The 17633-nt window shown below is 38.2% G+C and overlaps 1 protein-coding gene across 5 annotated transcripts in view; it reads right to left on the minus strand.

Moving 5' to 3' along the window:
• Window positions 1-17633, minus strand: part of TTN (titin) — a 239364-nt gene that overhangs the window by 45847 nt on the left and 175884 nt on the right. For all 5 annotated transcript variants that reach the window (XM_072932290.1, XM_072932288.1, XM_072932287.1 and 2 more), the window contains 29 exons: window positions 17276-17557; window positions 16534-16833; window positions 16142-16444; window positions 15690-15998; window positions 15325-15606; window positions 14769-15068; window positions 14335-14628; window positions 11271-14237; window positions 10854-11174; window positions 10468-10752; window positions 9947-10246; window positions 9361-9663; window positions 8020-8295; window positions 7606-7905; window positions 7213-7515; window positions 6677-6976; window positions 6261-6548; window positions 5872-6168; window positions 5480-5782; window positions 5081-5386; window positions 4014-4301; window positions 3623-3913; window positions 3240-3527; window positions 2483-3073; window positions 2286-2390; window positions 1587-1784; window positions 1204-1500; window positions 496-1083; window positions 100-402 (listed from right to left, as the gene is read on the minus strand). In XM_072932290.1, the coding sequence (XP_072788391.1) occupies window positions 100-402; window positions 496-1083; window positions 1204-1500; window positions 1587-1784; window positions 2286-2390; window positions 2483-3073; window positions 3240-3527; window positions 3623-3913; window positions 4014-4301; window positions 5081-5386; window positions 5480-5782; window positions 5872-6168; window positions 6261-6548; window positions 6677-6976; window positions 7213-7515; window positions 7606-7905; window positions 8020-8295; window positions 9361-9663; window positions 9947-10246; window positions 10468-10752; window positions 10854-11174; window positions 11271-14237; window positions 14335-14628; window positions 14769-15068; window positions 15325-15606; window positions 15690-15998; window positions 16142-16444; window positions 16534-16833; window positions 17276-17557 (11568 nt within the window). The remainder of the gene's footprint in view (window positions 1-99; window positions 403-495; window positions 1084-1203; window positions 1501-1586; window positions 1785-2285; window positions 2391-2482; window positions 3074-3239; window positions 3528-3622; window positions 3914-4013; window positions 4302-5080; window positions 5387-5479; window positions 5783-5871; window positions 6169-6260; window positions 6549-6676; window positions 6977-7212; window positions 7516-7605; window positions 7906-8019; window positions 8296-9360; window positions 9664-9946; window positions 10247-10467; window positions 10753-10853; window positions 11175-11270; window positions 14238-14334; window positions 14629-14768; window positions 15069-15324; window positions 15607-15689; window positions 15999-16141; window positions 16445-16533; window positions 16834-17275; window positions 17558-17633) is intronic.

Genomic DNA, 17633 nt, shown 5'->3' on the forward strand with positions numbered 1-17633 from the left:
AGATAAAACATTACATTGCAGCAGAAGTCATTCTTATACTCTCTGAATGTGCTCCCTACCTATCCCACCCACCCCAAAAAGAAAAAGCATGATACTGACATGCAACATCTTTGCAAAGGACTGAGTTTGAAGTATCACTTGGCGGTCCGACTCCGGCTCTGTTTTCTGCACTGACACGGAATTCATATTCGTTTCCTTCCAGAAGACCAGTTACTTTGCATCTAAGATCTGAAACTGGTTTCTTTGTTGCTCTCACCCATCTTAAACCTTTCTTTTCTCTTCGCTCCACATGGTAACCTGTGATTTCACTTCCACCATCATCGACTGGCCTTTTCCAGGTAACTGTGACAGTATTTTTAGTCACATTTGTTACTTCTGGTTTTCCAGGAGGGCCTGGAGGACCTGTTCAGAAAGAAAAAGGTATAGTTAAACAAAAAATCAAGTCTTTGGAAATTAATAAAACCACACTGGAATTCCTTAGCTTGTTCTACTTACCAAATCTATCCACCATTTTAACTGGTTCTGATTGTACTGGTTCACCCTTGCCATACTGATTTACTGCTGAGACACGGAAAACATATTCATTTCCTTGAATGAGTTTGCTAACAACATGCCTACAGCTCTCAATGTTTTCAGCAACCAATGTCCAGAGCAGTCGACTAGTTTCTCTCTTTTCAAGAACATATGATTTTACTGGTGATCCACCATCTTCTGCAGGAGGTGTCCATGTAAGAGTTGCTTTTTCTGCTGAAACATTGCTGATCTCAATAGGTCCTGGAGGTCCTGGAATATCTAAAACTTTCACATGTACAGTCTCCTGCTTAGTTCCAAAAGGATTGGTTGCAGTGATGGTGTATTCTCCAGAATCTTTTCTGGCTGCATATTTGACACTTAGAGTAGAAGAAGTTGGTTTGGTTTCAATGTGCACAAGCTCTGAGGGTCTAAAATCTTTTCCAGCTTTGGACCATGCTGAAGTTGGAGGTGGTTTTCCACGGATACTAATAGCAGACAGTGTGATGGTTTCCCCTGCTTTTACTGTTAAACCTTCCTTCAAAGTAGGATCCAAAACAATGCTTGGTGCCTCTGTCATAACAAAGTAAAAAAATACTGATTGTTACAACAAGAACACAGGGAGAGAAAACAAAAGAGATTTAATGCTAATTATTCAAGTAAAATTCTGCCTTTTCAATGTTATCTACATACCATACTCATCCTTGCATATTATGGTTCCCGTGGATTCAGATGGAGGACTGATAGCTCCAGCAGTATTCTTTGCTCTAATTCTGAATTCATATTTGCAGCCTTCAGTAAGGTCAGTTACAGTAAATGCACAGTCTGGAACATTCACGTGATTAGCTTTCATCCAAGTCTTCTTGGGTAAATCACGCTTTTCAACAATATAGCCAGTTAATTTATGTCCGCCATCATATTTTGGTTCTGTCCAAATGAGTGTTACTGAGTTCCTGGTTACATTGATAACTTCAGGTTTCCCAGGAGGATCTAGAAGAAAAGAAATAATAAATAGCAGTCAAACAAAAGCTATTTCAAATTTCAGAATTTTCCTTTTTATTCTCCTCATGACTTACCAATAGGATCAAGTGCCACAACTGGTTCAGATGGAAGACTTGGTTTACCTACTCCAGCCATATTGATTGCCATTACTCTGAATTCATATTCCAGACCTTCAGTTAACCCTGTCACTCTGAAATCTTTCATTCTTATTGGCGTTGTATTTGCTCTCTTCCACAGAAGACTATTTCTTTCTTTGACCTCAATGTGATAACCTAGAAGACAAATGATGACATAAAAATACAGGGCCGGGGTCGGGGGGCGTTTCTAGAAATTCTGATTTCTCACAGCACTGTGAAACATCATACTGCCTGTACAGCACATTGCATATGCATTGTGCAAGCGGAGGACTGAAAATCAGGTCAAAAAATGGATGTGGACATACATGATGGATGTACGTAATTGCAATAAGGAGGTGTTTGTAAATGCAAATTGCTAATTTTTCAGACCCAAGCATTGTCCCATACAGGTGAATTTGAGTTTATTTCTTTACATATTTTGGTTCTGAGCAAAGATACTGTTTCTCAGTATTTTCCCAACATTTCAATTATTTATTTTTTAAAATAGGGAGTAAACCAGTGAAATCAGGTAATTAATCAGTCAGTCAATCAATCACTCAATTTAGTGCATAAACACCTGCTACTTTTATCTTACCTTTTGACAGAGAGAAAGAAATATTAAGAACTGAAATACTAGGGAGGTTTTGGGAGATGTACCTGTGATTGGTGAACCTCCAGTTCTTCTGGGATCAGTCCAAGTTAAAGCTACAGACTCATGCCGAACAGCAACAATGTTGGGAGGTGGAGGAGCATCTGGGACATCTAAACAATATTTTAAAAATGCAGCAGTGTTAAAAATTACTATCACCTCTAAAATAATTTTTTAGATTTCAAAATTTATAGTGGATACTTACCAAATGGATGCTTTGCAATGACAGGCTCTGATTTAAGACCTTCCCCTACTCCATATTTATTTTCAGCCCTGATCCTGAATGTATATTCATTTCCCTCATGAAGTCTTGTAACTCTAAATGTGGTTTTCTGGACAGCAGAGGCACAAGTCACCCACTTATTGTTTACATTATCTCTCTTCTCTAGAACGTAGTTAGTGATTTCTGAACCACCATCGTCTTTCGGAGGGCCCCATTTTAAGGTTATTGCGTCAGCTGTGACTTCTTCAAATTTCATTGGACCTGTTGGTATGCCAGGTTTGCCAACAACTTTCACAAAAATAGTGCCTTCCTTGCTGCCAGCAACATTCCTCAGAGTTATTGTGTATTTTCCTGCATCAGCTTTCTGGCAGTCATGTACTACAAGGGTGGTGTTAACTGCTGTAGATTCAAATGCAACTCTTCCACTCTCAGTAATTGCCTGGTCTTCATCCTTCTTCCAAGTTACTGTTGGGACAGGCTTGCCTTTCATAGGGATTTTAAGACGGAAATTGCTACCCTCTTTAGCAGTATAGCACAAATCAGGTAGATCTCTTAAGTCAAGTTCAGGTGCCGCTGTAAAAAATGAAGGAATCCAGTTATTCCACCATACATAAACTCTGTGGTAAAATTAAAATGCTGTTTTAAAGGTGTCTTATTTCTATGCATACATGGTAATGATAGTATGCATAAAGTATAATTTGGGTAAGTAAAGCATTGAATTAATGATCTTGCTTCTCACCAACATCATCTCTTGCAACAATTGTGATCTCTGATGGAGTTCCATATCCAGCATCATTCTGGGCTCTGACTCTGAAAGTGTATTCTTGTCCTTCCTTTAAGTCTCTCATTGAAAAATGGAGGTTCTTTCCCCGCATGACTTCCTGCCATTTATCTTCACCAATCAGGACCTCAACAATATATGCAGAAATACGGCTTCCACCATCACTGATAGGCTTCTTCCATACCAAATTGCATGAGGATTTTGTTACAGCTGAAGCTTTTAGATCCACAACTGGCCCAGGTGTTTCTAGAAGCAAGAAAAGCATAGTAAGTTTTCATTCAAGCTAAAAATAAAGATAATTTGAACCAAAAAAATGGGCAAAAAGGATTAATTTTTCCTACCAGAAGCTTTGACAGCATCACGAGTTTCACAAGGATCACCAATACCATATTCATTTTCAGCAAAAACTCTGAAGAAGTAAGATTTGCCTTCTTCTAAATTAGTTATCCTGTAGCTTGTCTTTGGACATTCTGTTGTTACTGTGGACCATGATTTTCTTTCTGCATCACGTTTTTCAACAACATAATTTGTGATTGGACTGCCCCCATCTACTAGAGGAGGTTCCCATGTAATGTAGGCAGAATCTTTAGATGCTTCCTTTACAACCAGGTTAATGGGTGGGCCTGGAGTATCTGCATAAACACAACACCATATTTGATTTAGTAATAGACTTTTGAAAAACAGTTAAAAGGTCAACAAATATATAATAATGGGGAAAGACCTGAGACTTACCAAGTACTTTTACAACAATGGTGTATGACTTTTTGCCACAGCTGTTCTCCAGACTGAGGACATATTTTCCAGCATCATATTTATTTACATTTTCACAACGCAGGAAGGTATCAAAATCAGTTGATTTGATGTCTAATCCTTGTCTATCTCTTAGGTTGGCACCCACTTTAGACCATGAAATCTTAGGAGGTGGACGTCCTCTTACTGGCACATAGAGTCTCATTGTGACTCCAGCACGCAACACAAGGACTTTCCTTAGTTCTGCATCAAGTTCTCCTTCAGGTGGAACTGTGTGTTTAAGAAAAAAACACATGTAATTAAAGCACCATCTTTAAGATGATCACAAAAGTTACTGTGACAAAAACTCCCTTTTTGCTGGAATTTTGCTAGACTACCCAACTTCTCATGTCTGTGATGATGTTAGTAGGTGTCCTGACTCCTGTTTGAAGATACTTTGAAAATATACCTCTTTTTTGCAGTGATTTCACCTTCTTTTTTTTTTTTTTTTTCCCTGCCTTTACACCATTTATGTTAGAAAGGCTCTTAGTTTCTCTAGAATTCAAAGAAGTTTCAGAGCACCCTGGACTCGAATGCTTTTTTTGAACTAAGATAGTTTTGTGAAGCAATGCTTTTGTAGGTACAGCAAAATGCATACAAAAGCTAGCATGTATCTTAAGGAGTAAGTATCATACAATCAAGGAGTATCATACAGCTGCTTAGAATAGTTATCTTGGCTTCAAAATATTTAGAAGAAATGAAGGTGACTGAAAGTTTTAAGAAATATGAGAGATCTGAAAATTCTAATATTATGATTAGAAAAATAGTCTTAAAGATCCAGTAGGAGGCAGAAACCTATAAAGCATACAATGAAAAAAGCAGACAGCAAATTCTATTCTGTTTCTAACTGCCCTGTTTTCTTCCAAATTAGCCACGTTTAGCCCACATTTTTTAAACCCACATGTTCCAAATTAATCTGTGCCTGTGACCTGTGACAAAGTGTGTCTTTGAAACTCATCCCATAAACTGAAGCAAAAGTCAACAAGGCAATGTGCTTTCAGTGAACATACTTAAAATATCTTTGGCAGTGTGTTTATCTGGAACATCACTTGGATCGCTGTATCCAATCTTATTGACAGCATAAACACGGAACTGGTACTCTGTATCTTCCATCAGCCCTGTTACCACAAATTGTGTAGCCTGTAAATTCTTGGGTAGATTGCATCTGACCCAGTTGTCTGTGTCAGCTCGTTTTGATTCCACTAGATAGCCAATGATAGGGCTTCCTCCATCATATGCTGGTTTGCTCCATGACAGGCTTATCGAATTACGAGTAGTATCAACCACTTTCGGGAAAGCAGGTGGGCCAGGAGGATCTGGGAATTAAAACAACATAAAGTTTACATACCAAATGCTGCATAATAATATTTGGAAATAATAATGGAAAATATCTGAGACTTGTAGCTTACATTGAGGGTCACGAGCATACACTGCTTTAGATGGTGCACTAGGCTTGCCAGGTCCAGCCTTATTCAATGCTATCACCCGGAACTCATACTCTGTTCCTTCTTGGAGTCCAGTAGCTTTAACAGTTCTTTCAATGACAGGCTTCCTGTTTACTTTTGTCCAGTTAAGAGCCTTCGTTTCACGCTTCTCAAGTATATAACCAGTTATTGGGGATCCACCATCACTAGCTGGTGGCTTCCAGCTAACAGTCATAAAATCTTTTGTTACATTGCTAATTACTGGCGGATCACAAGGTCCGGGCACATCTGTGGAGATTTATATGGAAGTTACATTTACATTCTTATGTATAGACAAAAACCCAGTAACTAATGAAACTATTCCACAAAGCACTTACCATATGGGTTCTTAGCAACTGCAGGTTCAGTTAAGATGGGGTCTCCAACACCGTATTTGTTTTCAGCACAAATGCGGAACTGATACTCATGTCCTTCTATTAGTCTCTCCACTGTGCAGCTTGTAATGGGTACATTGGCACTGACCTGGGCCCAGTTAGGTCTGCTTGTTTCACGCTTGTCTACAATGTAGTTAGTAATTTCTGAACCTCCATCTTCCAAAGGAGGCTCCCAAGAAAGCATTGCACGATCTGCATACATGTGTTTGATTTTGACAGAAGCTGGTGGGCCAGGCTTATCTAGAACAATTAACATCACATTGTTATAGTTCTATCTCTTGCTATATAATTTAATTATAAATGTATTTATTAATAGATAGTCTTTAGCTTACCAAGCACTTTAAGCCTAATGGTTGCTGACTTTGATCCACTTGCATTTTCAGCAGTAATAGTGTAGTCTCCTGTTTGCTTCCTGTTAACACTGAACAACTCAACTGTAGCAAGATTTCTCTTTGTGGTGATCTTAAGACCTTCAGATGGCTTTAAAACTTCTCCTTCTTTCTTCCAGGTGATTGCTGGCATTGGCTTGCCATACACATTTGCCTCCAGACGCACATTAGTTCCAGCTTTTACTGTAAGCTGTGATTGCATAGACAGATCCAACTCTATTCTGGGAGGAACTGAACGGGAAAGAGTCCAAGAGTTAATTGATCTAGTAGGAGATAAATGTCTCATTCTTCACACAAGTGTTAGTTCCTGACATTCACAGACTCCTTCCAGAGCTATCAAATCCTTTTGTATTCCTTACCATTTTCTGGATGAATGGTCACTGGATCAGAAGGTTCTGAAGGTCGGCTAATGTTAACTGCTGTCTTGGCAATTGCTCTAAATTGGTACTGAGCATTTTCTTCCAAACCAGTCACGGTGTACTCTTCCAGGGGTATTTGATACGGAGTTGTATTGCACCGAATCCACTTATCACCAGGTAATTTGCAAGCCTCCACAAAGTAGCCAATAAGTTTGCTACCACCATCATGCTTTGGTCTTGTCCATACCAGTGACGCAGTACTCTTAGTGACATCAATAACTTCAGGTTTTCCAGGGGGATCTACGGCAAATAAAAAATACTATAATACATTTTTCAAAAAAGAGCTAACATTAAAAAAAGGCTTTAATATTACTGGATCCTATTTACTGCATACCAAGACAGTGCAATTAGAGTGATGTCATAATAAACATGAAAATACAAACAGAAGGGCAAACTAAAGATCATAATAAGTTGCAGATATATTGAAAATTATCATAAAAACATTCTGTTGCAAAGTATTGGTATGGGTGGCTTACCAACTGGTGCTCTTGCTGTGACAAACTCGGTTGGTTTACTAGGTTTACTTGCTCCAGCTCTGTTCAATGCATAAATTCTGAAAGTATACTCAAGACCTTCGATGAGGCCCACACAAGGGTATTCTGTGGAGCGCACAGCTGTGTCATTAGCTTTCACCCACAGTAAACTGTTCCTTTCTTTGCGCTCAATGAGATAACCAGTGATTGGACTGCCTCCATCGCTATCTGGTTTATCCCAAGCAACAAAAATGCAGTCCTTATTGACCTTGGTAATACGTGCATTCTTTGGTTCACTGGGAACATCTAGAAAGTAATATGAAGATAGACATCAATTGTATGTTTTCTTATTAGAAAGTTTAAATAGACATATGCTGCTATCAAAAACTGGCATACCAAATGGGAATCTTGCGATCATCTTGCCAGAAGCAAGTGGCTCAGAAATCCCAAAACGATTTTCAGCACGAACACGGAACATATACTCTTCTCCAGGAATCAGTTTTCCAATTCTGCAGCTTGTCTTTGTGACAGAAGATAAAGCTGTTACCCAGTCTCCTCGGCCTACATCACATTTCTCAACTACATAGTTTGTAATGTTGCTGCCGCCATCTTCAAGAGGTATGTGCCATGAAAGAGTGCAAGCATCAGCATCTATTTCAGAAATATCAAATGGAGGCTCTGGTGGACCTGGTTTATCTGTATGAAAAAGTATATAAAGAAAAAAGGGATGAAATAAAATGGCAACCACTGGAATATAGTAAAACTAACTTTGTATAAAGCTGGACTGAAAAACAACCAAATGGAACATACCCATGACTGTCACTTTGATTTTCTGACTATCAGTACCAGAACTGTTTTCTGCAGTAAGAGTGTAAAAATCAGTATCTTTTCTAGTCACATCCTTAATGATAAGAACAGAAGATTTTTCTGCTTTATGTACAGCCAGGCGACTGGATGTAACTACATCTTGATCTCCCTTCAGCCATTTACAGACTGGCTGAGGCTTCCCATATACATGAGCTTCAATTCTCAGTTTCTTTCCAGCTTTAATGTGAACATGATCAGGCATCAGAATCTTCGGTGGGACTGTAAAAAAAAAAATCACACAGAGGCAAATAAATTAAACTTCTTTGACATATTAATTTACTTCTTATTTTTTCATGTGAAACTTCTCTGCTTCTCTTTTAAGTGGAATCAACTGTATGAAGGACTAAAAATTCTTTAATTTAGGTTCCACTTATAGACAACTTCAGTTCCAGCAGGTGGCAATATCCATTCCAGTCTTACTTTTGTATTATTGTACAGTTTATAAGAGAATATTTATGAATTTGGATTGCCTTCATACACATTTATGTAGAGATTTGTGCACTATCAATGCACAAAATACAATTTCTCTTTTTATCTGAAACCTGTTGCTTCCTTACTGCTGACCTTCTACAAGAAACATGGAGAAGAAAACTGAAGATCTTACTGAGATAAACCTGCTTGCACAGTCAGTCTTTCTGTATCCTTGAATTATTTTTCTCCTACTTCTTCTTTTGCACAAAATCAAATTTTTCCCGAAAGAAACCTGGCAGCATGTTTGGTGTACTTCCTTCCACTGGCTAATTTTCATTCTCCTGTTCCTCTACCTCTCTCTTTTTCTCCCATATCACAAATTAAGAAGTTTCTACTCATCTTGCCCTTACCCTAAATCTTCCTGTGTCTGAGAAACCCTGCCACCTTAAATAGGCCAACCTGTCCCCCATGATTTTTGTTTTAGATTTTCAATCAATATTACAACATAAACTACTTATTTTCTCTTATATTAAAACAGGTCCAATATTAAAACAGCTTTCAAATTTATCTCTCAAACTACCAGTCTGACACTTCTTCTCTTGCATTTAAACTTCACTGAAGGTATTTATTATTTCTCCCTAATTCTTATCTTCTGGTTCCAACTGAAACTGTACCTGAAAAATTATTTAATAATTCTGAATTAGCGGTCAACTCTCATTTTTTTCTGACCTGTCAAAATATTCAGTACAGTTAAATAAAATCCTCCAGATTAACTCCATAAAGCAAATGTCTTTCTGTGACTCAAAAACCTGTATATCTCACTCATTTAATTAATGAAGCAGTATATTAGGTAGTATTTAAAGTGTTACTTACTGAGTTGTTCTTTAATTTCATATTCTCCTGTAGCTTCTATTGGCAAACTTACTCCTACAGCATTTCTAGCTGCCACTCTAAAGTTGTACTTCTTTCCTTCTTTCAGACCAGCTACAACAATGGACAGATCTTTAACGACTGAATATTCCGTCCAGCGATCTGCTGGTTGATCATGTTCTTTGTAGCTAACAATGTATCCGTCAATTTTAGAGCCTCCATCACGCAGTGGTGGCAGCCAGCCTAAAGTAGCACTATTCTTTGTAATTTCAGTAACTTCAAGTTTTCTTGGTGGATCAGGTTCACCTTTCAGGGATAAAAAGGAACATATTAAACACTGAATTTTTGTGATTTTCTTACTCTTGAATATTGGATGCTATCCATGTAAATTCAACAATTTCAAATATGCATTGATCATATTTGAAAGAAACTGATACAGGCATACTTATGTTTATACTTGAGTAGTTAGCAGCATTGTTCCATTTAGAGACACTAACTCAAAAAATGCAAAAATCTGCTAAAATTAGAGAAAAACAAACAGAAAACGTCCATGGAGGCAAACATAAAATATACATAAAGACATACTCACTTAGAGGATCTGTTGCTAGAACAGGTTTTGGTATATCACTTGGAACACCTGACCCATATTCATTCACTGCTGTTACTCTGAAGTAATATTCATTCCCAGGCACAAGGTTTGCTATTTGGAAACTAGTTTTCTTTAGTTCTGCTGTGACTGTTGCCCATGTCTTCCTGTCAGCCTCCCGTTTCTGCAGGATGTAATGAGTCACTGGGCTACCCCCATCATTCTCTGGAGGTGCCCATGAAAGATGGCAGGACATCTTGGTGACATCTGAAACCTTGAAGTCTGACACAGGTCCAGGAGTATCTATGAAGAAATTTCATAGATGACATTTCAATTTATGTTAGTATTTTGTTCTTTAGTAAGTTAAAATTAAAGGGGATCAAAAGCTGTCTACATGGAGGGAGTTAGTGTTAGGTGATAGAATTATGCTCAAAAACTTTTGCACCTGAGGATAATAAATATTCCTTCTAGGAACATCCAAAACAGTTTTTAAATTATCTTGAGGTATTTCTCTCATTACTTACCCAGAACTCTGACGTTCACAAATACAGCCTTTTCTCCAGCTGCATTAACAAGTGTCAATGAATATTTGCCCGAGTCATCGCGTGTTGAATCAGGAATGACACAGAAGGCCATAGTGTCAACCAAATCAACTTGTCCTTTTCTGATAACATTATCAATACCCATTCTCCTCCAGGTGACTTTTGGTGCTGGACGACCTCTCACAATGGCAAAAAGTCTAATAGGGCATCCTGCTCTGACTGTGACTAACTTTCTCATGCTGGCATCCAGCTCAATCTCAGGAGGTTCTGAAAGACAAAGAAATAAAATGCAAAGTTTTGCACATTAAATAAAATAAGCAAATAAAGTGTTGTATGTAAACACCCCAAAAGAAAATGGCAAAACCTACCAAGTATTTCTTTGGGAGACACAGCTTCTTTCAATTCCGCTGGTCGGCCAAGGCCAACCTGATTTTGGGCAGAAACCCTGAACTCATATAATTGCTTCTCATCCAGGCTGGTAGCTGTGAACTCTGTATGAATAACCTGAGCAGCAACATTACATCGTTTCCATCCTGCTTCAGGATCAGCACCCTCAACTTTTGGTCTCATTTCCACAACATATCCAATAATTGGAGCACCACCATCATACACTGGTTTTCCCCAGCCAAGGGTTAAGGAAGTTTTTGTGCTATCAACCACTCTCAAGTTTGTGGGAGGACCAGGTGGTTCTGCAAGACAGTAAAAATTACAGATTAGAACACATCTTTACAGTTCAGCAATCTGTTACCATTGAAATAATGCAGAAAAATTCAGTGGTATTTTACCTATTGGGTCTTTGGCTATTACAGGTCTTGATGGCAAGCTTGGTTCTCCAAGTCCAACTTCATTTTCTGCACTGACACGGAACTGGTATTCGTGACCAGGGAAGAGATTAGTAACCTTCTTGCGTCTCTCTGGGATGGGAGTTTTGGTAACAGGAACCCATCTTAGTGACCGTTTCTCCTTCTTCTCTAAAATGTATCCTGTAATTGATTTGCCACCATCATATTCTGGTGGATTCCAAACTACAGTCATCTCTTCTTTGCTGACTCTTGTGACATCTGGAGGGTCCGGGCGACCAGGTCTATCATATTTTGTTTTTGCAATAATTGGATGTGTTTCTGTTGGTGGACCAGTGCCCATTTTATTCTCTGCACGCACTCTGAATATATATTCGTTACCTTCAATGAGGCGTGTAACTTTGGCATAGTTTGTTAGGACAGAGGAGGAATATGTAGACCAAACCATACGCTTGCTTTCACATTTTTCCAGGATGTAGTTCTGTATTTCACAACCACCATCATCTTCTGGAGGATCCCAAGTAACAGTACATCTATCACTTGAAATGTCAGTGACCTTCAAGTTTCGTACAGGACCTGGTTTATCCAAGACAATAACAGTAGCATATGCTACAAAGCTACCAGCTGCATTAGTTGCTGTAATCACATATTTCCCACCATCAGTACGCCTTGATTTTGTGAGAACAAACTTAGATGTGTCTGAAGTGTTTTCAATACTGACTCTTGGAGATCTGGTGAGATCTGTGGCATCTTTGTCTTTTGCCCATACAACTTCAGGCTGTGGTTTTCCTCTGACTCCAGCCTCAATTCTAATTGTGTCACCTGCTTTCACAGTTAGAACTCCACTTAACTTCAAATCTAGTACTGGTTTCTGGAGATCTTCCTTCACAACGACTTCAGCTGTTTTTACCCAGTTACTTTCACCGGCTTCATTCTTAGTTTGAACTCGGAATTGGTAAATTTTATTTTCCACACACTTATCTACCATGTAGTGTGTTTCCTTAATGCTACCTTTGTGAACTCTTTCCCATTCATCTGAATCTTTTAGTTTTCTCTCAACATGGTAACTTAAATTGGGACTTCCACCATCATAATCTGGCCTTCTCCATTTCAGGTATACAAATGTCTTTCCTTTCTCTGCAATGTGAAGATTTTCTGGCTCTCCAGGCTTGTCAATAGGATTGATAGCAAGGATAGGGGTCTTAGTCTCAATGCAAGGACCTGGACCTATTTTGTTCTCTGCACAAACTCTGAAGAAGTATTCACGGTTCTCTACAAGATTTGCCTTTACTAATCGTTTAGTAATATCAGAGGAGACAATTGACCATCCCCTCTGATTTGGTTGACGGTATTCTACTATGTAATTTGTAATTTCAGAGCCGCCATTATCCACTGGACTCTCCCAAGAGATCATACAAGAGTCTTTTGTGACATAGCTTATTTTCAGGTTCTGACATGGTCCAGGTCTATCAAGAACATTAACAACAGCAAAAGCTTGAGCCTGTCCACAGCTGTTTTTAGCTGCTATTATATATTTGCCATGATCAGATCTTTTGGCTTCTTTCACTTGCAGTTCAACAGTAGGTAGATCATGAAGTATTTCAACATGCTTTTCTTGGACTAGTACTTTGCCATCTTTAGACCATGTTATTTCAGGATCTGGTCTGCCTTTTACCTTACCAGTAATACGTATTGTTTGACCTACTCGGACAGTAATTAAGTCTCGACAGGTCACATCTAGGCTTATTTCTGGAGGAGAAAGTATATCTTTCGCAAGTACAGTTTCTGGTAGTTCTCTTGGTTCTCCCTCGCCTACGATGTTAACAGCTTTTATTCGGAATTTATATTCATTTCCTTCTATTAAGCCAGGTACTCTGAAAGCACACTGTCTAATGAGTTCATCTTTATTAATCCTATTCCACTGTGTAGTTCCACTTTTCTGACATTCCACAATGTATCCCAGAATTGGGCTGCCACCATCCTTAAGGGGCTTTGTCCACACAAGATCAGCTGATTCCTTAGTTTTGTCTTTTAATTTTGGATTTATAGGTGGTCCAGGAGGAGAGATAGGACGTGATGCTTTTATTGGATCAGAGCTTGGAGATGGTTTGCTTAAGCCCACCATGTTTTCTGCAAAAACTCTGAATTCATATGTGTTGCCTTCAAAAAGACCAGTGACTCTGTATTTCATATCAAGTATAGGTGTCTTATTGACACGCACCCATTTACCAGATGCTTCCCGACGTTCAAGTATATAACCAGTTATTGGAGTTCCACCATCAGATTTTGGTAGAGTCCAAGACACTGTTGCAGCATTTTCTGTAATATCATAAACAGTTGGTTTACCAGGTGGGGATGGTGGATCAAACATGTATTTAGCAACCGTTGGCTCTGAATCCAGGGGCGCACCAATGCCTATCTTATTTTCTGCACGAACACGGAAAATATATTCACAGCCTTTCTGCAGCCGTGGAACCTTAATTTTTGTGTGACTTGTTCCAGAGCTAACCACTCCCCAAGTTTCTTTCTTTGATTGACGCTTCTCAACAATATAATTTATTATAGGACTCCCACCATCATCTTTAGGAGGGCGCCAAGAAATAACCATATATTCTGGTGTTACTTCAAGAATATTAATAGGACCAGTTGGTGGGCCTGGAACATCCAAAACTGTAAGGTGCAGAGCCACAGTTTTGCTGCCAGCTGCATTAGATACTGTGAGTAGATATTCTCCTGTATCTTTTCTTACACAGTCTTTGATAGTAAGCACAGTTGAGTAATTGTCAGTCTCAATCTTGTATTTGCCATCTGGTTTAATTTCAGTGTCATCTGTAACCCATTTTGCTGTGGGAACTGGAACACCTCTCATAATTGCTGGAAGGCGCACTGTGGTGCCAGCTTTAACAACAAGACCTTCAATTAACTTCACGTCTAGATCCACAGATGGAGGTACTGAAATTAGAGAAAAATAGAAATTATTTTTTCAGGCCAAATGTTCATAGAAAAAGAGAAAAAAATCGGTGAAAAAACATGAAAAAACAAAAATTACCTAGTTTTTCCTGACACTCTATTGGTATAGTTGTATCTGGAAGGCTAAGGCCAACAATGTTTTGAGCTCTCACACGGAATTTGTATATTTTTCCTTTCTGTAGGCCTGTAACAACACAGTCTAGCATAGGGACTGTCTGGAACTTTGTCCATTCATCTGTACCATCTTCTTGATATTCCACCAAATACCCAGTTATCTCAGCACCACCATCACGATCTGGTCGATTCCAAACAAGGGAAACTTCAGTCTTGTCAACATCTACATGATGCAGATTCTTTGGTGGCCCTGGAGGATCTTTTAAAATACAAAACCAAAATGTTTACTAGGATGAAAAATCTATGGTAGCAATGCATCATGTTCATATCCATAGGACAACCTCAAAATTAGCAAATCCCATATGAAAAAATCAAACCATATAACTGAAAAACACTTACGCAGTGGATCTATAGCTTTGATAGGCTTAAGTGTTTCCACATATGGACCTCTACCATACTGATTCTCAGCTGCAACTCGGAAGAGATACTGAGTGCCTTCCATCAGATATTTAGCCATATGACTGCGTTTCTTGGAGGATGATGAGATGGCTACCCACTGTGCAGAAGCTACATCTTTCCTCTCCACCACATAGTTAGTAATCACAGAGCCGCCGTCATCTTCTGGTTCCATCCAAGTGAGATAGCAAGAGTCACTTCTAACATCACTGATTTTCAGATTTCTGGGTGGACCAGGCTTATCTAGCATTCATAAAAATATAATCTGTTATTTATTTAGTAACCAAAGCATTTCTTAAAAACTTTTGTTATTTTCAAGATAAATTATATTATATTTATTGTAGTTTTTAGTCCTTTTTCTATTTTTTTATATTAGCAAAAATAAAAATATAACTTGGCTTATAACTTGGTTTACAGGTATTTTCCAGAAATTCTATATTTCCTAATCTTCAGTTATAGAGTAAAAAGATGTTGGATAAAGGGAACACAAAAAGATTACCTAAGACCACAACTTTTACTGAAACAGTCTTTGAACCAGCTGGATTTTCAACTGTCAGGGAGTACATTCCACCATCTTCATGGACAGTGTTACGGATTTCAAGCTTACTGCCAACTCCTGTAACTTCAATATCAGCCTTGGGTGAGACCTCATGATCTTCTTTCTTCCAAGTAACTTTTGGGAATGGAACACCTTTAATAACAGCACTAAGTCTCAGGGTATCTCCAGCTTTTACATGCTGTTCTCGGGCCATATTAGCATCAAGTATTAGCTCAGGAGGTTCTGGAATCAAAAACACAAGTTTTTACAAAATGAGGAAAAAGAAGTCTGTTCTTAGGTAACTTATCTGATTTTGTTAAACTCACCAAGCCTGTCCTTTACTTCTACCGGATCAGGGACATGTGCTGGATCAGATTCGCCTGCTGCATTGACTGCCTTCACCCTGAATTTATAGGTTAATCCCTCAGTAAGACCAGTGACTTTGTAGTGTGTTTCAGGACAAGAATCCGCTGTAAGATTAGCCTGTTTCCATTCTTCATCTCCAACTTTCTGAAACTCTATAAGGTAGCCAATTATCTTGCCATTTCCATCATGGCGTGGTGGTTGCCAAGATAAATCAACTGAATTTTTAGTTTTATCTACTGCTTCAGGATTAACAGGTGGACTTGGTTTTGCTGTTAAAAAAAGTAAAACAATAAAGAAATAGGAGAAAAAAGAGAAACTATTAGAATAATAGTTTAGAATAATAGACTAATTTTTCTTTGACTGAAACTGAGTGCATAAAAAATTCAATGAGAAATTATATGTGATACTTTACCAATTGGATCTCTAGCGAAAATTGGCTTTGATGGTGGACTAGGATCACCAACACCAATTTCATTTTCTGCTGAAACACGGAATTCGTACTGACAGCCTTCAAGGAGATCAGGTACTTTGAACTTTGTACCGGGGAAAATTGGGTCTTTGGTAGCTTTGACCCATCTTGTAGCCATTGTTTCCTTCTTTTCTACAATGTAGTTTGTTATTGGCTTGCCTCCATCATATGGTTTGTTCCAAACCACTACTGCAGAGTCTTTGGTTACATCCTTAATGATTGGTTGCTCAGGTGCATCAGGAACACCTGGGGTGAGAAGAAAAAAAGAGTGTATGAGCATTACAAACAGAATAAAGATTGGATTATCCAAATAAAATTGAAAACTAAAAGCTTACGGAAACGGTCCTTGGCTTTCATCTCATCAGAGATGAGAGGATCGCTTATGCCATAAAGATTTTCAGCATAAATTCGAATTTGATATTCTCTTCCTTCAAGCAGCTTGGGAATTTTGCATGTTGTCTTCACTGTGGCAGATGTAACTGGCATCCACAAGTCTTTGTGTGTATCCTTCTTCTCAATGATGTAATTTGTAATTTCACTGCCTCCATCATCTAATGGTGGTTTCCAGGAAACAACCATATGATCTTTAAAGACTTCATCAAATATAACTGGGCCTACTGGAGGTGATGGGCGATCTGTTTAAGAAAAAATAAAGCATACCCATGCCTTTTTATGAACTTCACAAAACAACATAGATTAAACAATATCAATACAGCAAATATAGTATAAAATTAGAAATTTGACATCACAGTTATTATAATAAGGAACCAAGACTTCAGGGTTATTCCTCTGTAATACTTGTTTGACATACTGGAATTAATTCCTTAATGCTTATAAGGTATTTGGTGATTAACGTTTTCTGCAGTGTTGAGATGCATGTAGAGACATTAAATTATTCATGCTGAATAAACGAATATGTGCTCAAAATAATTAAATAGCTTTTTAGTATAACTGAGAATGTAGTAAATCAAATTATTGTAATAACGAACACATTTCAATACTTAAATTTTATAAAAATCAATGAATTCTAATCACCAATAAAAATCACAGACAATATTGTTGTTCAGTAAAACCCACCAACGACATTAACTTGACAAAATCCTTTTCTTGATCCTGTGCTGTTCTCTACAGTAACACAATATCTGCCTGTGTCTTCACGGACAGATTTTAGTATCCCCAAACAAAGAGTTGTAGGAGTTGTCTTAATCTTTATTCTGTCATCTTCTTTCACAACAACATCATCCTTTAGCCAAGTAACTTTTGGTGCAGGTTTGCCTGAGTAGCGTCCAGTCAAACTGAAAGCTTCACCAACTCGGACAATAAGTTTGTCTCTAAAGTCAAGGTCAAGTGTGGGAGGAGCTGAAAGAAAAAATACACAAGGGCCACAGATGTTAGCAATATTAATACAAAAAAGAAAGGAATCAGTAAATGTAAT

This window comes from Taeniopygia guttata, chromosome 7, assembly GCF_048771995.1.
Source record: "Taeniopygia guttata chromosome 7, bTaeGut7.mat, whole genome shotgun sequence".
Lineage (NCBI taxonomy): Eukaryota > Metazoa > Chordata > Aves > Passeriformes > Estrildidae > Taeniopygia > Taeniopygia guttata.